The sequence below is a fragment of the Mustela erminea genome, chromosome 10, assembly GCF_009829155.1.
Source record: "Mustela erminea isolate mMusErm1 chromosome 10, mMusErm1.Pri, whole genome shotgun sequence".
Classification (NCBI taxonomy): domain Eukaryota; kingdom Metazoa; phylum Chordata; class Mammalia; order Carnivora; family Mustelidae; genus Mustela; species Mustela erminea.
Genome location: NC_045623.1, coordinates 46,860,408 through 46,884,450, shown reverse-complemented (window position 1 = coordinate 46,884,450; position 24,043 = coordinate 46,860,408). Strand labels below are relative to the sequence as shown.

The 24,043-nt window shown below is 36.1% G+C and overlaps 1 protein-coding gene across 1 annotated transcript; it reads left to right on the top strand.

Moving 5' to 3' along the window:
* The first annotated feature begins 621 nt into the window (after positions 1-621).
* On the top strand, positions 622-24,043 carry ACADM (acyl-CoA dehydrogenase medium chain). The gene is made up of 12 exons (XM_032302028.1): positions 622-772; positions 3,653-3,740; positions 6,542-6,639; positions 6,770-6,839; positions 7,424-7,524; positions 8,535-8,615; positions 10,479-10,609; positions 14,025-14,133; positions 18,214-18,354; positions 18,943-19,038; positions 22,051-22,299; positions 23,444-24,043. Exons 1-12 carry the CDS (start codon positions 743-745, stop codon positions 23,513-23,515), a joined length of 1,266 nt encoding a protein of 421 aa, XP_032157919.1. The 5' UTR covers positions 622-742; the 3' UTR covers positions 23,516-24,043.

The window sequence follows — 24,043 nt, the reverse complement described above, 5'->3', positions numbered from 1 at the left end:
ACCCACGCACGTGGGTAGTAATAAATAGCCTCGGGGATATTAGAAAAGGTCAATTTTACCTAAGTGGTTCAATTCCCCTGTTCTCTGAAGTACAGTCCATCCTTTCTAGTCTTTGGACCAGAGTCTGACAATAAAGTGCTCTTGGACTACTTAGAGCACAAAAGATGTGGGTCCAACCGGTTTCCGGGACAAAGGTCAAGGCTGCCGGCCAGGGAGGAATCTTTCCGCCAGGCAGGGGCACACGCCGCGCAGAGGTCGCTTGCCGTGCCCTGTCACCCAGATTCCTGGCGGGCCCCGCGCCGCCAGCGGGCTCCTGCCACGGAACGCGAATCCCGGGTCCCTCTCAGCATGACCCTTCGCTACCGCCCCCCACCCCCCGAGAGGTGGCGTTGTCTGAACTCAGGGCTCGAGGGAAACGAAGCCTTTTCGTGGACCACCCCTCGGGACTCATTAGGCCCCAGGAGATCATCAAACACCCCCCCCCCCAACTTGCCCAAGGTCGTACGGACGCGGCGCCTCAGGCGTCCAGATCGGCGCGCCCGCAACTCCTCCCCCCCTCTCCTCTTTCCCTTCCGCCCCCTTTTCTGTGCCATCCGCTCCCCTCCCTCCGCACCAACAGCAACGCCGGTGGGCGGGGTGAAGGCGGGGCCACACGGGTCTAGCGCCCCGCGCCGGGGGCGACCCTAGCAGTGTCAGCGCCGCGGACTGAGTTATCGTTTGAGTAGCCGGACCGAGAGTCAACATGGCTGCGGTGTTTAGGCGTAGCTGCAGGGTGAGAGAGAGCAAGGGTCGGTGGGGTTGGGAAATGGAGGTTGTGGTGTTTGGAAGGGGTGGGAGGGAGGGAAGCCTGGGAGTAAAATAGGTGCCTTCCCGGGGTGGGGGGAGGAGGGACTCCCTCGGACTAACATAGGCGCTGGTCACTTTCAGAATGTCCATTTTTTTTTTCTTTTTCTTTTTTTTTTTTTCCCCCTTCCTCTGGCCGGGGGAACTCTCCAAATATTTACCCCAGGAATCTCACCCTGTCAGTACGTGAACCTGTCTCTGAACTGGGCGGGGATCTCAGAAAGAGCAAAGGCCTTGTTTTTGCAGTATATTTTTGAGAAAACTCTGTGGCTTGCTATCTCTAGCCCAAGAAGAAATCATAAAAGTAAATTTCATCGTGCATTTGATAATGCTAGAAAGTGTAGATTTCAGACATTCTTGTCTTGGGCGGCTGCAAAGTCACCGGGAAAAGGAAAACGAAGCAGCCTCTTCTTGGGATACTTAATATGTTTAATACTCTTTGGTTTTGGACTGTGGAAGAGAACGCTTCTGTTCCGTACATTACAAAGTAAAAAGAAGAACCTACCGCAGAATTTTGCTCGAAGCTTGTCTATTCTCGTGTTGTGGCTCACAGATTCTAATTTGTCTCAGTAGATGCTCTATACCTTAAATATTATTGATATATTAACACAAAACTGCAATTTAAATGTCATTTATAATTGAGTTAAGATTGTAATTGTCGCAGGCTCTGGGAAATACTTGTGGAATGTAGAGTTAAACCATCCTAAATCCAAACAGTCTACAGCTTCTATATTCTGTGTCCACTGACGCCCCTCTCTAAATGGCTAACATTATATGTAATTAGCAGATAGATGGGGATTGTTCCCTGGCTGTAGCTACTTTTGTATTTTGTTTTATATAACATTTTCCTGAAAAATAATAGGTAAACTTTTTATAAATTATTTTAAATCCACTAATAATTCCCTATTTAAAGTCTTGCAGACTATTTTACCTGTTTTGTAAGTTTTGATTTTTGTGCACTGATACCTAAACACACATTTAGAAAAGCCGAGTTGATTTGGTCTGATTTTTGTGGGATGGCGTTTTTCTTTATTCAGTGTAATAACCAATTAGGAGACTTAAATTGAAAGAGCAGTATAGCAGGGTGGTTGGTGGTATGGATTCTCTATAGTAAATGTTAGAATCCTGGTTCCATTTGAACTTTCTCAGTCTCAGTTTCTTCATATGCAAAATAGGAATAAAAGTAGTGCCTTAATCCTAGGCTTGACTTGGAGATTCAGTGAATTAATACGTGGAATGTGACTGTAAACAAGTATAGGTTTGGTCTATGATGACTGAACAGTAAGGATTAGAGAAACCATGTTTTACTTCCAAAGTAAATTTAATGAAAATTGCAAAGAAAATGTGAATTTTCATGCTCTGTAGTTTTTTTTCCCCCAAATTATAAAGTGTTATTTTGAAAGAGCTATTTAAAATATTTGACAATCTTGGGGCACCTAGATGGCTCAGTGGGTTAAGCCTCTGCCTTTGGCTCAGGTCATGATCTCAGGGTCCTGGGATTGAGGCCTGCATTGGGCTCTCTGCTCAGCAGGGACCCTGATTCCCTCTCTCTCTCTGCCTACCTCTTTGCCTACTTGTGATCTCTCTCTGTCAAATAAATAAATAAAATCTTTTTAAAAAATAAATACTAAAAAAAATACTTGACAGTCTTTATTGTCACTTCAAATGTAGGTGATTCTCTGTATAAGCTGAAGTTGTCACCTACAAAATGGACAGTTTCTTTTTACAGTTTTCAAGAAACATAAGCAACATATGTATGCTTATGTTTCAAACATAAGTATATTGTTCAGTTTCTCTTTTCTTTGGAATATTAGAATTGCTTAGGGATATTTCCATCAAATCCTTTGAAGTGTAAACTATGTTTTGCTGTCCTCAGACATTTTCAGGAAGGAGTTATGGTATGGTTTCCATTAACTTTAATAAATGCAAATGGTTATTTTTGTGTACATTAAATTGTCATGAGTATAAAAATGGACTGCAAAGGAACAATATATATATATCTGATACTTTTTTATACATTTTTTAAAAGAAATGGTATATTGCAGATATTAAAAAATGTAGCATAGCAATAGTTTAGAACAGGGTTGGCAAACGTTTTTGCAAAGGGACAGTAAATATTTTCAGGTTTGTGGACCGCATGATTTCTGATAACTGTACAACTCTGCTGGAACAGCAGTAATAGACAATATGTTGTTCTAATAAAATTTTATTTACAAATCCAGTGGCTGCCATAGTGTGCTTACCACTACCTTAGAATATTCTAAGAATGCCTATAGACAAGAGCAGAAAATATAGAATATAGTTTTAGGCTAATTTGTTTTGTTGAATAAAGTGAGGTATCTTAGAAAATGGAATCCTCCAAGGGGAAGATTCCCAGAGGCATACCTCTGAGGCTCAACGGACAGAGTATCAAAGTTGATAGACTGGGGAACTCTTGAACACAGTACTATTCCGTCCTATTTTTGTCCCCACCCCAACTTCTCAATCATAAATGACCTAAAGCTTGTGAGATTTCCAGGATAGCAGTCCTGTGTCTGCTAATACCCCTGAATATTGTTTGCCTCTGAGATACTCCACTTGAGTAGTACAAATACTGCTGATCAGTGTTATTTTCATTGTTCTTAAAAAAATTTCTTTTGTAGTAAGTGTTCACACATCTAATACTTGGCTTATTTGTTTAATGAAGGCCTTTAAGTAATGACTTAAAAAACTATGCTCTTGAGTATAGTCAAACAAGTAGCTGTACTCACTTGTAATTGCCAGTATTCTCTTATTTGATGTTTAATTTTAATAAAATTATCTTTTACAGGTCCTAAAAAGTGTTTCTCGTTTTGACTGGAGATCACAACATACAAAAGCTGCCCTACAGCATGAACCAAAATTGGGATTTAATTTTGGTATGTTTTGTTCCGTCTTTTGACTTTAAACATACTTGTTATATATGTGTATTTTTTATTGCATTGTATATGTATTTGTCTGGAATATACTTGTAAATCATCTTAGTATTGTCTGTCAATAAATAGAACCAATTACCATCCACAGATTTCCAGTCACACCCATTCTTCCTGACCTCTTTTTTTTTTTCAGCATAATATTCTGTGTAGAGACCTGTGTTAGCAGACATAATATCTGTGCCCTTTTCCTAAGTATGTAACCCTAAAATAACAAATTTACTGATAGGTACAGTCTTCAAATTAGAAATTCGAATGCAAAAGATATGTTTTGAACACTTAGATACATAGTGCTAGGAACCTGCTAAGAAGCCAAAGCCTGTTTTGATCCTAATATATCTGAACTGCAGTTTTGTTGCTAATGGATAGGATTTAAAGTCCTGGGATGAGAGAGTTATGTGGTTTGGGAAGGAAAAGGCATAAGATCTCCCTTTCCTTTTGCTCTCTATTTTAGTATATGTGCTGCTGAAGCAAGCAAACCCGTTGCTCTCTAAAATGCAGATCCTGAAAAAAAAAATTGAAATAATAATCCCTATTTTTAGCATCCATCACCTCCTAAAGTGCTTCTTGCTTTAAAATTATTACCTTTTTTTTAGTTAAAAATCCATTTTCTCTGGTTTCTTGGTCTCAGAAAATAATTACAAGGCAGCTCAGATAATTAACTCATATCCCGATACAAATGACAAGCTCAGAGCTCACCAGGGTTTCATTTTTGGTTTTCATTTTATGTTTTAAGATTGTTAGCTTCTTTACAGTTTCTGAAAGAGAATTAAATGGGAAATTTCAGGCCATGTGAGGATAGCAGCTTGGGGCATTGGATTTTCTCTTACTGTGTTATTAACATAGGTATCATTGCTATTTTGTTTCAGTTTGTCACTTACAAATTCATATTTAGTAGTAAGAAACCAGCTGGAGAGGACGCCTGGATGGCTCAGTGGGTTAAGCCGCTGCCTTCAGCTCAGGTCATGATCTCAGGGTCCTGGGATTGAGTCCCGAGTTGGGCTCTCTGCTCAGCGGGGAGCCTGCTTCCCTCTCTCTCTCTGCCTGCCTCTTTGTCTACTTGTGATCTCTCTCTGTCAAATAAATAAATAAAATCTTTAAAAAAAAAAAACCAGCTGGAGAAATCTGATGGTTTGTTGAGTAACAGGATGGGATAGATAAAGGTGTTGAGGAGTGAGATCATTAAACTTAAGGACCAGGGATAACATCTGTGGGCAGTTGTATCTGGCTCTTTCTAAAGTGGAGATAGTATCTACAACATGGGATTTATATGAAGGTTAATGTACTACATATGTAAATCCGTAGTACACAGTGACCAGATTTGAGTAGGTTCTCAATAAATAATAGAAACTAGGTGCCTGCCTTCCCTGTCCTTTACTCAACCACAACCTTGGTATCTGATGGTTCCAATATTAGAAGTAATTGTGATACAAAGAACAGTGACTGAAACTCTGAAGTATATTTTTACTGCTAATTCATGGTAAGACTGTGAGGCTATCATGTCCTCATTCTGAGCTTTTGTTTCCTTATCTATAAAATGAGAGATTTGATTTTAGGCTATTTGATCCAACACCAAAGTTCTCATGTCTTTTACATTTTATTTCTCATATCCCTATACAAAATGATTATTATAGTCTTGAATATGCTGGCTCATTCTTATCTCTTTGTTTTTGTTCTTATTGTTCTTACCTGAAATACCCTATATCTCTTTTAAATTTTGCCTATCCTTTGATATTTGACACAACCACATTAAAACCCTATGATAGTGTGGATTTAAAAAAATCCAAATGATCAGCTCCTGTCCTTAGTCCAACCACCACATTCATTTCATTAGTTTTATAACAACAGAATCTCATATTTTTTGCAGTTGAATTAGAGTTCTATCTTACTGTTAACTTTTGAGAAACCCTCCCACCACTTTTACCAGTTGCTTTGTGCTAATTTATAACCTTAAATTATCTGAGTTTAAAGGAAGAGTGAAATTGTAGTATTGGTAGTCTTTTTAAAAATTTTTCTTTTTTCCTTTTTTTTTTTTTAAATTTTATTTATTTGAGAGAGAGAGCATGAGCGGGTGAGGGACAGAGAGAGAAGAAGCTCCCTTGACCTAGCAGTGAGCTCCATGCAGGGCTTCATGCAGGGCTCGATTCCAGCACTCCCAGATTATGACCTGAGCTGAAGGCAGATGTTTGCCAACTTACTGAGCCACCCAGGCATCCCACATATTGGTATTCTTATATGATACAAGTTATATGGAACTTATATATAACTTATATAACTGATATAACTTAGATGGAACAGGTTTTATTGGTTTATGGTCACCGAGCATGTCTCATCTCCCTGGTTGGACTGATTCTTGAGATCAGGGAGTATCTTATATTTAGTTTCATCTCAGGATTACTAAACATTTGATAAATCTGCTTAGGAACTAATAACAAGTGAAAACAATTTTTTTTTAATTCTCACCAATTAGAAGAGAAAAACAAATTTATGTCTGTTACTCATTTGTAAAAGATAGAAATCTTACCTACGTCCTTTGGTACTTGTATTGACATAGATTTATTTATATTATATAGTGAAATCTTTCTAGTCCAAAAAGTGTGTTGTGGTCTTCGTGGTTTATTTGTGGACTTTTCTGGTTAATCGAGAGTTAAAGACTCCATTATAAATTTTCACATACTGTGTTCATAGGACTTTTTTCCTCAGCTCATTATCTTGTTTTAATATTTTTTTAAATGATTTACTCTTAGAGCTCACTGAACAGCAAAAAGAGTTTCAAGCTACTGCTCGTAAATTTGCCAGGGAAGAAATAATCCCAGTTGCTGCAGAATACGATAAAAGTGGAGAGGTAGGTATATGCATTTTAAGGAGAAAAAAGTTGTTTACATTTTTCTTAAGATTATATAGTTGAACTATGTAGATTTTTAATATAATTGGTTTTTTTTAAAGGTCTTTTTTACCTTTTTCTTTCCTTTTAGTACCCTGTCCCCTTAATTAAAAGAGCATGGGAACTTGGCTTAATGAATACACACATTCCAGAGAGTTATGGTAAGTTTTCTTCACATTTTTAATCTTTATAATGCATATGAACAGGGAAAATGGTAAAACTCTACTCATTCTTTCAAATATTAACTGCCATTTATCTTAAGTCATTTATGATAAATGGCTTTCTACCTTTATCTTTGTTCAGACACAGTATTTGCCTGTTTTGAGAAACCTTGTATTCACACTTCAAGGCATTTTTCCTTTATAACTCACTTCAACCTTAATTTCATCCTAGACTCTGGTAATTTCTCTTTAGAGTTAGTCAGTTTGTTGCATTTTGATGTTAACCTTTGATTTTACATTTTGTCCAGACTTTTTTCTATGAAATAGTCACTCCTTCAGGTGAAAGAGTCAAAGTTTTAGCACAGTTGAATCAAATTTTTACAAAATCAAGTTGAAACAGGAATGCAGGTCCAGATTACAAATAGAAAATTTTTTGAAATATTTAAAACTATTTTGGAGAAGTCTAATTTGTTACTGTGCTAACTAGAACATTTTTTTAGTTACTTGGTAATTAAAATAGTTCACCTTTATTTCTAATAAGATCTACATATTATAATGGGTCTTAAAATATTTTGATTCTACAGGAGGTCTTGGACTTGGAATTTTTGATGCTTGTTTAATTACTGAAGAATTGGCTTATGGATGCACAGGGGTTCAGACTGCTATTGAAGCAAATTCTTTGGGGGTAAGTTTCTTAGAAAATTAATTGCCTAAGTGAAACCGTACTGCTAGGTTAGGTTAGTTGGCCAACATAATTTTCTTTGAAAGGAATACAGGAGGGGCACCTGGGTAGCTCAGTCGGTTAAAGCCTCTGCCTTCAGATCAGGTCATGATCCCAGGGTCCTGGGATCGAGCCCCGCATCAGGCTCTCTGCTCAGCGGGGAACCTGCTTCCTCCTCTCTCTTCTGCCTGCTTTTCTGCCTACTTGTGATCAAATAAATAAAATCTTAAAAAAAAAAAAAATAAGGAATACAGGAGGGGCACCTGGATGGATCAGTTGGGCTCTGGTCATGAACCCAGAGTCCTAGGATCCAGCCAGGCATCACATCAGGCTCCCTGCTCAGCGGGGAACCTGCTTCTCCCTCTGCGTGCTGCTCTCCCCTGCTTATGCACTCTTTCTGTCAAATAAATAAAATCTTCTAAAAATAAGTGAATAAAAGGAACACAAGATTGTGCAGTGAAGCCTAGAGTTATTACTGCATAAGTTGATCATTCTGTTCCTGTTGTCCCCAGTAATTGGAGTCCTAGCTGTCCTTGTAGGGAAACTGTTTGCTTTGGCTGCTCTGTCAGTGGCAATTCTTAGGTAAGGGCAGGGCCAAAGACTAGCATTCCGGAGAGAAGGATCAGGAAGGCTTGCTGCCACTGCTGGCAGTGCTGAATTTAGTGAGCAGTTCTTAAGATGTCTGATCATACGTAACACATTATTAATCCTAAATTTAATTCTTTGTGTATATTACTACAGTGGATTTTTACATATTACCAACAAGCCCAATATAACTTAATTTTTGAAAATACTAGATTCACAGATTTATTTCCTCTTGGTTTTAACTCTCTTAAAGGAAGAATAAAGGCTAGCCAGTTCTTTGGACTTATCCCTTGGGAGAAATTAGTACTCTCGTTTTGAATTATAGTATCTCTGAATTTACATACCTAATAAAATATCTTGCTTTTTTCAATGTCACATTTCTTTGGTAGCAAATGCCTCTTCTTATTGCTGGAAATGACCAACAACAAAAGAAGTATTTGGGGAGGCTCACTGAGGCGCCACTGATGTGTGTGAGTATGTGCAGCTGCTGCTTGGGAACAAGGGTGCTATTTCTACTTTCCAGTACATATGTGTACACTGGAATGTAACACATGAAGACAAAAGTTAGCAACACATTTAGGTATAATGGTGTTTCTAGGGTACAAGACAAGTGTCATAATCTCCTAGCTTATTGCCAAGAAAGAAATACTTGCTGTTTAATGGAGCACTCTGCAGTTCAGGACCTGAGTGAGTGTGTCAGGAAGTTCAGACTGAATGTATGACAGTAGGTGTTTGAACTAATCGTCTTTTGAACTAAGAAGAAATTAACGTGACTGAAAAGCTATTCTATTTGTTGAGCAAGTGGCTTGGAAAGAATATAGATTTTATTTAATTCCCTGAGCACTACTCAACAAATATTTAAATTGGATTTTTAAAGGATAGTTATAGGGGCCCCCACCTGGCTCATTCAGTGGAACAGGTGACTCTTGATCACAGGATCATGAGTTCAAGCCCCACACTGTGCGTGAAGCCTACTTAAAAAAAAAAAAAAAAAGATATTTATTCATATATACACACACACACACTGAGGACCTATTCTGAAAGTGTTTTTACATAAGGATTTTGAATTTTGTTTATAGGCTGAACAGATTTCAATTAGGGTGTGATTGTGATACCAAAATACAGTAAATTGTTAACAGTTTTGAACTAATTGTGAAAATAGGTCTGAAAGACTAGAAAGTTAAGAATCAAGGTTTCTCTTTTCAGGTACCTTAGTTTTAGGCAAACTGCTTAATAAAAACATTTACATGGATTTTTTAATTAATTGGTAACTCTTAAATCAGAGTTTAGTAGGCTAGTTCTCAATATTGTCTAAAATTGACACATTTAGATTGTTTTTCTGTATCCTATATAATACTAGAAATAAGCTAAAAAAATTTTAGCATGGAGTTGCTTAGGAGAACCTTCTTTAATGCACTGATAAGAATATTTATAATTATTGTTTATAAATACATATTTCTAAGATAAAAGTGTTTAAAAATAGTTCAAGTATTTTAAGTATTTTTTGGCTGTTTTGTGAGTTATCAGTACTTCAGTATATATAAAAATAAATTTACTGTAGTCCCTATGTTATTCTAACTTCTGAATTAATAAAGGTTTATTATACATTTTTCCCCTGCTAGTGCATAATGGCAGTAAATGTACCCAGAATATGAAATCAAGGGTGAAAATGAAAATAGTCAATTCCCTTACATGCATAGAATTTACATGTTATGGGACTCTGCTACTTTGGAATTACAAACTCTGGGTAACCCTGCATTTATCTCAATATCATTTGCATTTGTTATTCTGCGTGGAATACACATTCCTTCTTCATCCCCAAAGAATACCTTTTCCTTTTTGAGACTTGATGTGAGCATCACCTTTGGAAAGCTTTTCCTGACACCCTAAAGCTAAACTAGTTTCACAAGATCATTGTGTATGACTGTAGTACTTAGATATGTAATTACAGTATAGTTAGTATTCATCTCCACTATTGTGGAAATCTTGAAGACCCGTCTTTTATCTCTAGTTTTTCCATCCCTGATTCATAACCTGGTACATAGTAGATACTAAAGAAACATTTGAATGGATGATTACATGTGAACGAATTAACTTGACGTTATCTAACATTTTGATTTATATGGTTTATTGATAGCCTATATCTAGTTTTAAGTTATATATTAATGTTGCTACATTTGAGCAGTTTATTTGATTCTCTGAGAATATTTTATTTTTAGGTATTTAAAAATATTTAAAATACTGGCTTCAAAAATAAAATACACTACTGGTTCTAAACATTCATAATTTAATGATTAAATTTAAAATATTTTTATTGCTTCTATATATTTAAGGCTTACTGCGTAACAGAACCTGGAGCTGGCTCTGATGTAGCTGGTATAAAAACCAAAGCAGAAAGGAAAGGAGATGAATATATTATTAATGGTCAGAAGATGTGGATAACCAATGGAGGAAAAGCTAATTGGTATGTTGTTTAAAACACCTCTATAGGGACGCCTGGGTGGCTCAGTTGGTTAAGCGGCTGCCTTCGGCTCAGGTCATGATCCCGGCGTCCTGGGATCGAGTCCCACATCGGGCTCCTTGCTTGGCAGGGAGCCTGCTTCTCCCTCTGCCTCTGCCTGCCACTTTGTCTGCCTGTGCTTGCTCTCGCTTCTCTCTCTATGACAAATAAATAAAATAAAATCTTTTAAAAAAAAAAACAAAAACAAACAAAAAAAACACACCTCTATATATTGCTTGTTAATTACTTCATATAAGAACCTTCTCTCTCTCCTTTATTTTAAAGCACCACAATTTAGGTAAGTTTTAGGGGTGCCTGGGGTGGGTCAGTGGGTTAAGCACCTGCCTCTGGCTCAGGTTGTGATCCCAGGGTCCTGGTATCCAGCTGTGGCACCCTGCTTAGTGGGGAGCCTGCTGCTCCCTCTCCTGCTCTCCCTGCTTACGCACTCACTCACGGTCTCTCTCTCTCTGTCAAATAAATAAATAAAATATTTAGAAAAAGTAAGTTTTATTCATGGAACTGGAATGTCCATAAAAGACCTTAAATAGTTCAGTTATTTTTAAAAACTATTTTTAAGCCCTGAATTACTTCTTCAGCCTCACTCTTCAGAAGTTTAATTTGTAAAAGAAAATAAAACAAAAACACCTGCTCTGGTTGAATGTGAATCCATCTATGTGGCTTAATATCTCCACTGGCTATACTAGCATCTCCTTGGAACTATTCTCTGAAGACTGTGGAAAAAGGAAAGCCATTGGTATAGTACACTTCTCTGATTCTGAACAACAGGCGAAGACAATCTTAAAACTCAGATTATCTTTTAGAAAAGACGGAATGTTACTTTAGTAAAATCTGAAGGTCAAAGTGTATAGGTCTAAAAACAATGACGTGAATTTCAACAAAGGATTATAAAATCACCTGCATAAGTAAAAACATTGATGAACCTGTTTATACCATTATTTGTGGAAAAAAGATGACAGTAAAATGGATACCTGTAGATTCAGTAGGAATCAACACTGTGATGTCTAAGAAGGTAATGTAATTTCTGGCTGAAATGATAGAAATACAACACAAATGAGGGAAAAAGTGGTAATAGTTCTGTATGAGACATTTTAAGACTTGCATTGACAAAATGGAATAAGTTAAGAAGCAAGTAAGTATCCCTCATTAGGAAGAGTCTAGGAAACATGTCCCGTGAAGAGTAAAGGAATTAAGTTAGTTTAGAAGAATTTTGAAAGTTTTGGAATAACATCACACAGAATAAAGAGCAGTGTTGTACATTTGCTTCAGGAAGCCAGTGGAATTAATGGGTCAAGTTAGAAAAATGGGGCGTCTGGGTGGCTCCGTTGTTAAGCATCTCTCTTCCGCGCAGGTCATGATCCTAGGCTTCTGGGATTGAGCCCTGCATCAGGCCCCCTGCTCAGCAGGAAGCCTGCTTCTCCCCCTCTAACTCCCCCTGCTTGTGTTCTCTCTCTCGCTATGTCTCTCTCTGTCAAATAAATAAATAAAAATCTTAAGAAATAAAGTTAGAAAACTGTAGACATAAAAACAAGCTTTCCAACAACAATGCTATCCAATGTTGTTGAGTTATCATGGGAAATGTTTTTACCCATCACGGCAAGTATATAGATAGAGACTTCCTAGGATAAGGGGTCGCTGGTGATTGGAATAATGAACTAAATGGGCTGTTCCTACTTGTCTGCAAAAATTCTGATTCAGTATATGTGTGTGCTCTGTAGCGCAGTTCTCTAGCAGGTAAAGCATTATTCCTGGGAATGAGCCTACCAGGAATTTATTTATTTATTTATTTATTTAAAGATATTATTTATTTATTTGACAGGCAGAGATTACAAGTAGGCAGAGAGGCAGGCAGAGAGAGAGAGGAGGAAGCAGGCTCCCCGCTGAGCAGAGAGCCCGATGCGCGGCTCGATGCGCGGCTCGATCCCAGGACTCTGGGACCATGACCTGAGCCGAAGGCAGAGGCTTTAACCCACTGAGCCACCCAGGCGCCCCAAGGAAATTATTTATTTTAAACAGTACCTATCAACCCCTTTATCACTGTCCAGTATTAAGGAGGGCTGGATGATTATCTTTAAGTAAGTCATCATGATAACAGAAAGTAATAGAAAAATGAAGGAACTATTAAAATTTAACAAGTTGAAAGAAATCTAACAGTGCAATTAGAAGTTTTCATAATTTGGGATGCCTGGGTTGCTCAGTCGGTTAAGCCACTGCTTTTGGCTCAGGTCATGATCCCAGGGTCCTGGGATTGAGTCCCGCATCAGGCTCCTTGCTCGGCAGGGAGCCTGCTTCTCTCTCCGCCTCTGTCTGCCACTCTGCCTGCTTGTGCACATGTGCTCGCTCTCTCTCTCTCTCTCACAAATAAATAAAATCTAAAAAAGTTTTCATAATTTTAAGAATTCGTTAGGTATAATTCTCATGTAGTAAGATAAATTAGGTAATATAAGAAACTAGAAGATAATTTTTACTACTATCAAGTAAAAATTGTAAAAACCCACTGAGTCACCCAGGTGTCCCTGTTTAAGGAATTTTTAAAAAATTCTCCTATGTTGGGCCATTTAGAACATAGGTTACACTGAGATGTTTTTACATACCTCATGTTTCACTTTAAAATCAATTCTGGGAGGAGCACCTGGGTGGCTCCGTGGGTTAAGCATCTGCCTTTGGCTCAGGTCATGATCACAGGGTCCTGGGATCAAGCCCCGCATTAGGCTCTCTGCTTAGCGGGGAGCCTGCTTACCCCTTTCTCTGCCTGCTTCTCTGCCTACTTGTGATCTCTGTCAAATAAAATAAAATCTTTAAAAAATTTTTTTAAAAAATCAATTCTGGGAAAAATTCTGGAGGGAAAATCTGGTAAATATTCATAATAATTCAGCTATAACAAAAACAGTGATTTTGCTGCAAAAAGAAGACAGTAGGCAGAATACAGGTGTCTTTATTTCATATATTACTCCTTTTGCAGGCAGCCCTATTTGTTGTCCTTTTCCAGATAGCTTGTCCCTTAAAGAGTCATACTAGTTTTGGGAAGGGAAAAATGCCATTTCCAATATGATACATACTTTTCTTTTTATATTGTATAATTTTGATATGAGGAATTTTTACTAAGAACTCAGACTACTAAAAAAAAAGTTAAATACCATATTAAGTAGGAAGTAGACCTGGGTTAAAACACTAGCTCTGCCACATTGTAAGTATGTGACTTGGGCAAGTTTTTGAGCCTCTCTGATTCTTCATTTCTTAATCTGTAAAATGGGAGAATAATAATTGGGATTGTTGGGAGGACTAAATGAGATAGCTATCACCATGTGTTGTCTGTTGATGTCACTATATTGTCATCATATCCACATTATATATGTAATAGGTATTTCTTACTGGCTCGTTCTGATCCGGATCCAAAGACTCCTGCTAATAGAGCCTTTACTGGATTCATTGTGGAAGCAGATACCCCAGGAGTGCAGATTGGAAGAAAGGTAAAGTGTGTATATATCAGTGATTAAGGCCTCAAATACTATTTTAACTATAAATTTCAGAATTACTCTTTTAGCTTTCTTTATTGAAAACATTTTCTTTGTACTAAGTTGCAGTAAAAATAAAGCTTCCTCCCCTTTTTTTTCTTTTAAGTTTTTAATTCCAGTTAACATATAGTGTTTCAGGTGTACAGGATTCATAGTGATTCAACACATCCATACATCACCCCTGTGCTCATCAAGATAGGTTTGCTCTGTAACCCCCATCACGTATTTAACCCATCCCTTAAAAGTTATGTTTTGATATTACCAGGTGAAATAGTCTATATATTATAGCTGAAGATTTTAAGTTGAGAATAATCCTTTTGATTCATGATTTGGAAAACTGGTTGTTCCTGGTGCCAGTCTGTAACAGCTCTGAGGTATAATGAAGCAGAAATGCAGCTGCCACTTATGTGGCCTGCCCAGTAACAGAGTTTTAGGTTTCAGAAGATTTTCCCACTCTTTGCCCTTCCTCACAGCAGCCTTTTTGGTAGGATAACTAGCATTATGCCCACTGTCGTGATTAAAACAATACCCCAGATTGTATAACACCAGTAAGAGAAAATTCTGTGCTTGAGGAAAATATGGGAATGGTAAAGAGCCTTGGATGTGGGAAGGCCAAAATTTTGTTTAAATAAGAAAAGATAATGTAACATATTTGAGAACTGTTGAAATTTGGGTGTGTGGAGATAATTTAGCACTAATATTTAAAGTAGACTAAAGAGAAAATTTTAAAATTTAACAAATCAAAGAAGGAAGAAATGAAGTGTTTAAAATCATTTTAGTGAGAGCAAAGATTATAACTTTGAGACTAGGAAGAGGAGACTTAATTTTACAACTTTAAAACTCTTCTCTGCAAAATGAATTTGTAAAAAAGAAAACCTAATGATGACCAAATGATGTCTATATTGAAAGGAAAGGAGAAATTTTGGAAGTTTATTAATAGTTACCAAAGGTTATGTAATCCTGTTTTATTAAAAGCCATCAGAATCTTTCTGTTATACTCAAGCCTCTTGAAAATGGAAGCATTTACTAGAATACGGAAGAGGGGCAACTTCTCTTTGAGGCCACAGAATATTAAAGGTGGAAAAATATACACATTATTTCAGTCTGTTCACTGAATGTTGAAAATGAGATCCAAGTAAATGATTTACACACTTAAAGGCAGAGTTGAGATCACTACTACAGTATCCTAGGAACTTGCCCAATGTGGCTTCTTTTTTTTTTTTTTTTTTTAACATTTTATTTATTTATTTATTTATTTATTTGACAGAGAGAGATGGAGATCATAAGTAGTCAGGCAGGCAGAGAGAGAAGGGGAAGCAGGCTTCCTGCCAGAGCAGAGAACCCAATGCAGGGCTTGATCTCAGGACCCTGAGATCATGATCTGAGCTGAAGGCAGAGGCTTAACCCACTGAGCCACTCAGGCACCCCTGCAATGTGGCTTCTAACCCTGTTTTTCTATATTCTCTTTTAAGAGTAGATATTAAAGGTAGACTGTACTTCACCAGTGTAATTATAGTGAGGTTGTTGTGTATAACAAAGTATAAGTTATAAGAATGGATGTGTTTCTTCCAAGTAAATGGTTTGTTTTTATTTATGTTCTATTTGTGTTTTCTTTTTAAGGATGGTTGCAAGAAAACTTAAGGCCAAATTTATGGCCATTTCTAGAAAGTGCAAAGGATCTAACAACTTACACTGTTTTTAGTACTAAACCCAGTCTGTTTTTTCCCAATTTTCTCACTTAAAATATATCTCTAATTCAGTAAATATTTATTATTGAGTTCATCCTATATACTAGGCACCATTCTGTTATTGGGGATACCATATGGATCAATACAGACAAAAATCCCAGCCTTTGGGGAGCTCACTTTCTAGTGAGAAAAACAGATAATTATATTATAGATATTTAAACCTCCTTAAATCTTTTTTTGAAATATATGGTCATTTTATAGATTTGTGATATTTAATGTTTTAAAAATGCTTTGTGTTTTATATTTCATCTGGCTTTAGAGGAGTACAGGAAGCATTTTGGTTTTAAATGTTTTAGTGTTTGGAGGTGCCTGGGTAGCTCAGTCAGTTGAGCATCAGAGTCTTGGTTTCAGCTCAGGTCATGATGTCAGAGTCCTAGGATTGAGCCCCACCACCTCCATACTCAGAGGGGAATCTGCTTGGGATTCTTTCTCTCCCTCTTCGTCTACCCCTTCCCCCATCCTTGCTCACAGGAGGACAGGCTCTCTCTCTTTTTTTAAAAATAAACCTTTTTTAAAAAATGTTCTAGGGGCACCTGGGTAGTTCAGTGGGTTAAAGCCTCTGCCTTCTGCTCAGGTCATCATCCCAGGGTCCTGGGATCGAACCCCACATCAGGCTCGTTGCTCAGCAGGGATCCTGCTTCCTCCTCTTTCTGTCTGCCTCTCCGCTACTTGTGATCTCTGTCAAATAAATAAATAAAAAGATTTTTAAAAAATGTTCTAGTGTTTGGAGTGAGTCTGGGAAACAGGCTAGAGTGAACCATTTTTGTAAACAGTGTTTTCTCATTATGTTGAGTGAGGGTCTGAGTTATTGATTAAAAGACCAAGACAAAAAGACCAAAAAAAGAAATGTTGGTTTCTTTCTTGGTAAAACTATATATCTGGTTGTTACCATTTCTTCAAGCCTAGAAGCAGATTAATACTATTTAGGCAAGCAAGTTAAAGAGTTTATTTACAGCTCTGCGCTCCCATTTTCTTTGCTGCTTACGATGTTGATTAAAAATGAGATTAAAATTTTTTTCCTTAGGGATAAGAGTCACCATATCTGCAACTTCCTCTCAGATAATTCAGCAAATAATGCTACTAGTTACACACACAAAACATAGAAATAAAGCAAATATGACAAAATGATAATTGGTGAATTGAAATAAAGGGTACGTAGGTATTTGTTACATTACATTTATGGCTTTTCTGTTTGAAAATTTTCAAAATAAAAAGTTGAGGGAATATAGTTACTTTGGCAGTTTATTATAAAATTAAATATGCACTTATCACATACCCAGCACTCCTAGGTATTTATCCAAAAGAAATGAAAACAAATGTTTATACACAAATGTTTATAGCAACTTTATGTGATTGCTAAAAACTCACTGTTGAATAGATGATGGATATATGGTACATCCCCATAGTGGAATACTACTCAGTAAAAGAAAGAAATTACTGAGCAGCAGCAATATAGGTAGATTTCAGAAGCACTTTGTTAGACACAGAAGGCACTTACTACTTGTTATGATCATTCTACTTCACATGACATTCTGGAAAAAGAAAAATTATATGAACAGAAGTCAGATCAGTCATTGCTTCAGGTTGGGAGTAAAGTAAGGGAGTTGACTTAAAAGAAGTACAAGGGAGTTTGGGGGGTGCTGAAGTATTCTGTATCTTTATTGTGGTAGTGGTTCCATACATACATTTGTCAAAACTGTTAGAGATTTATATGTGAAGAGGGTGAATTTCCTGTATGTAAATTCCACTTCAGTAAACCTAATTTTAAGAAAGAGTTGATACATTTTTTTGCTAGCTTCATTAAGCTCAATTAAGCATCCTGAATCAGAGTATATTTGCTAAATGCTTTTCCAGACATTGATGGTAAAAAAGATAGCCTTCAAACATAATGAAATTTGCCTTTGTAGTGTAATATGTTACATGTAGATCTTTAGACTATTTTTGGTTTCAAAGTTTGTGAAACATTGTTTTAAATTAGGGGTTGACAAACTTGTTTTGTAAACTTCCAGTTTATAACTATTTTAGATTTTGAGATCCACAAGATTTCTGTCCCAGACTACTCAGTTCTGTTATTGTAGCAAGAAAGTAGCCATAGATAATACGTAAACAAATACGTAGTGATTCTAGTCCAATAAAGCTTTTTTTTTTTTTTTTTACAAAATAGGTATAACCCATCATTTGTTAACCCCTGTTTTTAGATAATTGCAGAAAGTCCTAAAACAGGTTAAAGCAAAAATTCATACTAGCTCAAAAAGTATTCCTTAATATATACTATTTTCCTTATTAGGAATTGAATATGGGTCAGCGATGTTCAGATACAAGAGGAATTGTGTTTGAGGATGTGAGAGTGCCTAAAGAAAATGTTTTAATTGGTGAAGGAGCTGGTTTCAAAATTGCAATGGGAGCTTTTGATAAAACTAGACCTCCAGTAAGTAATATCAGTGACTTGACAATCTTTAGAGGATCTTTTATTTATTACGTTGAGTAGTTTTATTTTAATGTGGTCTATTTTGTATGTATTTCTCTTTTATTTATTTTTTTGGTGTGTATTTCCTTTTTAATATCTAATTAAGGTTGGAGAGATACTATAATTTTTCTTTTTTAGAATTCATCAACTGTCTTATTGCCTGTTACAGAAATTACTTTAGCAAATACAGAATTACTGTAGTTACTGCGAAGTTGTTACAGAAAGGCAGTCCATACTCAATCATTCCTGCTGATTGTGCTCATTTCCTGTTCCCTTACTCATTAGGAATAAGTTCCCTAAGAAACTTTACCTTGTTGAACAGAAAAAATGACTTTCTAGGCTGTGATCCTCTGCCTCATAAATGCTTTATTTAATTCATAAAAAATATAAATTGAAATGCTTGTTCTCCCCCACCCCTTCTTTTGCTGCCTAAGGGTATAGGTCATCTTCTCTTTATATAGTCCTTAACTTAGAATTATAGGCAAATAGTCATTGAACTGTGTTTTAAAAACAACAGGAACTTATGCTTTGTAAATGTTAAAATATTAGGTAGCAGCTGGTGCTGTGGGACTAGCACAAAGAGCTTTGGATGAAGCTACCAAATATGCCCTGGAGAGGAAAACTTTTGGAAAGCTGCTTGTAGAGGTAATTTTGATACTGAACTTGCTGTGTTCAAAGCACTCAGATTAAAATCCAGAGTTTTTCAGTGGACTTCTGTCAGCCACACTGGCCCTTTGCTGTTGTCTTTACCTTTCCTCTTTCCCCCCAAATACCACTACCTCATTCGTTTTACTAACGAATCTGTCTTCGTCACCCAATGTAAAACAACACCTCCCAACACTCTATATACTAATCCCACTTGGGTTTGTTTTCCCATAGTTCTTAACACCACTCAACATTATATCTTGTATGTGTTTGTTTATTATAAGTCTCTCCTTACTCTCTCATTTGAATGTAAGCGCCATATGGGCTATGAATTTCTGTTTTGGTAACCTTAAACTCCTAGCATTTAGAATACATTTCCACTATGAACTTCTATTTCATCCATTCAACAAATAGTAACTGAACACCTACTATATAAAATACTAGTAATCGGATACTTTCTCTGTTCCAAGCACTGTTCTAGGGGTTTTACATGTATTAACTCATTTAATCTTCACATTACTGTGGAATGGGTACTCTTGGTCTCATTTATTTTATGTAAAATTTTAGGTTCACCTAATACATAATGAAACCAAGATTTGAACACAGTTAGTCACTTAAAGAGTCTGTCTTTTGGCACATTACATGAGCTATTTCTGGGAATAGAAAAGAAGTTTGACATAGACTCTGTACTTAGGTACCTTTAACTTTTCTATGGAGATACGATACATATCCTAAAACAAATATTAAGAAATAATATAGAGCTGTATAAGATTAAATCCTGAGTGAAGGCTTATAGACTGGGTTAGAGAAACCAAAAGGCGAAACTGTCATGGATGGGCCAGAGACATTACAGGGATTCTGAGACATTACAGGGATGATGTTTAGAACAGGATTTCTCAAAGCATGGGCTGAAAAGAAACTGAGCGAGACTCACTGGGATTTTTTCATTAACATCTCACAGGAGAAGCATGGGTATCTTATACCAGGTTGCTAAAGTTGTGGTGATATAAGGGCTTCTATTTATTGCCAGTGGGAATATAATTCACTCTTTCTTTTATGAACAACGTTTTGGTATTATATATCAAAAGTGGTTATTCTGCACCTGTATTTCATATGTATCTTTCAGGTTTACTCCCTTATGTGCAATATGACACGTCTATAGCTTACTCATTTCAGCATTATGTTGAAACTGCCAAATATAGAAACAACCAAAATGTTGATCCACCATACGGTGAATAGTTTACAGCTATAAAAAAAAGGTGTAAAGAAGTTCTTTATATATTACTATAGAAAGCACTCAGCTTTATTGATAAGCAAAGCAAAATGAAGAACCATCAACATGGTAGGCCAGCATATGTGTAAAAAAGGGAGAGGCTGTAGATGTATTTGCTTATATGTGTTTATAAGATCTCTGAGAAGATGAAAAAATAGCCTGGGTACCTCCAGGAAGGGGAATTAAATGGGGTTGGAGATGGCAGGGATGATAGAAGGAGGGAAGTTTGAACTTCAAACTGGTAGATGTATTACCTATTCAAAAAAAAAAAAAAAGTGAAAACTAAAACAGAACAACTTGAAAGAATCATTGGCTTAGAAGAATGGGCATAATCAGGCAGAAGGAAATAAGGGAGGATATTCTTGTTCTATGTAGTAATTATTTAAATTGGTTAATAATTGCCTCCTCTTAAGACATATATACCATGCTACTCTCAAGCAACTTGTCACATTCTGGAATAGTGTGATTTTTAGAAACAGTAAATATATGAACTTGCACAGCTCAGGTTTTTGTTTTATGTGACATTTGGTGCATATTAGTCTATACACAGTCAACTTGTGTGGTTTTTATAACCTCTTAGTCTTCAAAACCCATTTTGGTGTTGCCTATGATACAAAGCATGTTTTTATAATTTTAGTATTCTCATTTCTAAATGCCTATAGGCCTTCTTTAATGTGTATTATTTTAAAGCATATGTTCCATTCCATGTTCATTGTAGAATAATTTATGTGATACAGTATGAGCAAATTAACTAATAAAACTGCTCCATAATCCCATTGTCCAGAGATTATTACAGTGACCATTTTGCTCTGTATTCTTTCTTTCTATGAGTATATTTTCTGCAACCATACTGTATATTTGAAATTGTCACTTACCTATACATGGTGAACATATTTCTACCCTATAATAGTTTGGCTATACACCTAATAGAATACTTACTGTCTTTTATTGAAGGTGTTTGTCTTATGTCTCTTCTTTGATTATGAACTTCTTCTAGAGGGGGGATAAGAAGCATTTTTTATTTGTCCTTTTCTTGGGGCTTACTTTCCTCTGTCAGCATCTGATAAAGTATCACATCATTTTTCACTGTGTCTGTAATAATTTTCTTTAAAAAAAAAATCCCAGCAGGGGCTTCTGGCTAGCTTAGTCAGTAGAGCTTGTAACTCCTGAGCATGCGGTTGTGAGTTCAAGCCCCACGCTAGGTGTAGAGTTTACTTAAAAATACATACATACATTAAAAAGAAAAAAAAAGGTCCCAGCAGATACAGGAGGAGAATACGCATAATTTTTATGGTATTTTTGCCAAAAATACATAACTTCATTCCAGCTCAGAGAAAACATCACAAAAACCTGAATTGGGGGACATTCTACAAAAAAAAAAAAAAAAAAACCACTCAGTATTATTCACAAGTGCCAGGGTCATAAAAGACAAGGAGAAACTGAAGAATCTAACAGTCTGGGGAAAATTAAGAAGAAATAGCAGTTGAATTTCTGGATGGGATCTTTGAACAGAAAAGGAAAACTTGCCCAAATTTAAATAAAGTATATAGTTTAGTAGATAATACTATAGTAATGTTAATATTCTGTTCTTGATCTTTATACTGTGGTTATGTAATATGTTAACATTAGAGGAAGAAGAGTATGATTTTTTAAGTCTAAAATTAGTTTTAAAGTTAAAGTTTTAGGAGAAAAACTTTTAAATAGTTATTATCCTTAAATTTTTTTCTTTCTAATTCTAGCACCAAGGAATATCATTTTTGCTGGCTGAAATGGCAATGAAAGTTGAACTAGCTAGATTGAGTTACCAGAGAGCAGCTTGGGAGATTGATTCGGGTCGCCGAAATACCTACTATGCCTCTATAGCAAAGGCATTTGCTGCAGATATTGCAAATCAGTTAGCTGCTGATGCTGTGCAGATTTTTGGAGGCAACGGATTTAATACAGAATATCCTGTAGAAAAACTAATGAGGGATGCTAAGATCTATCAGGTAAGGTTAAAAATGATTTTTGTTGTTTCTTAGGTAAAAGAATATTCACAGATGACAAATTATTTAGGGATTTTATGCCATTAGAAATAATAAATTATCATAGGGGAGCCTGGGTACCTCAGTCAGTTAAGTGTCCAACTCTTTATTTCAGCCCAGGTCATGATCTCGGGCTCCTGGGATCAAGCCCCGCATTGGGCTCTGCACAGGGTGTGGAGTCTACTTGAGATTCTCTCTCTTCCTCTCTCTCTCTCTCTGCACCCCCCCATGTGCTCTTTCTAAAAAAATAAATAAAATCTTAAAAAAATAATAAGCTATCATAGATGGCTATAAACCAAAGCTTTAAAAACTAATTAACACAGAAGAATGTTACCTTTAAGTCTATGACTGAGAGAATAGGTTAACAAAGTAAATGGTATAAACATGTAAGTATATGTCTGGATCAACCATCTTGAATCTTAACATCTACCTAATTGTAATCCACCACTTGCTCTCCTAAAAGTATGCATGTCATTTAAAATAAACTATTTTATTTTGAATCTTTCTCAACAACTGTTGTATCAATTGAAGCCTTATTTGGGAGTAAAACAACTTGGAAGAGATAGTGATAAAGTGTTATTAACCATTTGATAAAGGTTCATCTGAACCATATATAACAAATTTCTGGGGGTAGATGTTTAAACTGGAAGTAAGGACTGGCTACTTAGGAATATCTAAGTTAAAACCAAGTCCTTCCAGCATTTTTTTCTTTAGAAACTCTGTTCCTTAGTTAGCAAGAGAGAAAATCTGGTGTAAGAGAAAAATTGGAAAATAACTGAAGATGACAACTAGCTAAAAGCAGTTCAGAAAAGTTGGATAAATATTTTAGCAACATTAAACTTCAGGTTTCCAAACTTTTTGAAATATTGATATCCTTTGATTTTTAAGGTACTCCCAAAATTTTGGTAAATGACTTTTTATAAGAGAATTATAGTTTCATGGTTTCACAAAATCAGGTTTCAGAATCTCTATGGATTACAGACCCTATATATGGTTTGATTGAATTTGGTATTACAATGGAGCTTATGGTACTATCCAAAATATTGAGGAAGTTGAAGTATTTATGTACTGAAGATATTTCACCTATGTGTATTCTTTTTTCTTGCAGATTTATGAAGGTACAGCACAAATTCAAAGACTTATTATAGCCCGTGAACACATTGGCAGGTATAAAAATTAAAGAGAGAGCTATAGAAACATGATTAACTATTGCGTGATTAGAACACAACCTACTGTTTAAGCTCCAAAGAAGAGAACAAGCTTTAAGATTTTTTCTGCTAAAACTTTAAAATAAGTACTCTTACACTAAACTCATGCAGCTGATTCTAATACTAGTTTTCCACTTTTGTTTAGCTTTATGACTTGCTTGTTTTTTTCACAAAAAGATTAGGTTTCATTAAAGTTATGTGTTATCTTTAGTACTACTGTACTTGAATTAAATTAACCTAGAAAAGATCATTTGTTTTGTTACGTTAAGCACTTAAAGTAACAGAAGTTCTTTTGATTTCAGTATTTTTCCAATGACATTTTTGAAAAATGGGCTTATAAAAGTATTCAGAATGTTTCAAAATTTATACTGAGAAAGCATTATAGGATTTGGGTACCATCAGATAACTTGATAGTGTCTTTGTAGACTTAATGGTATTGGGGGAATTCGTTTTGCTACAATTTGGAAAGCATTTGTTTTCAGTTTTGTACAATAATACTC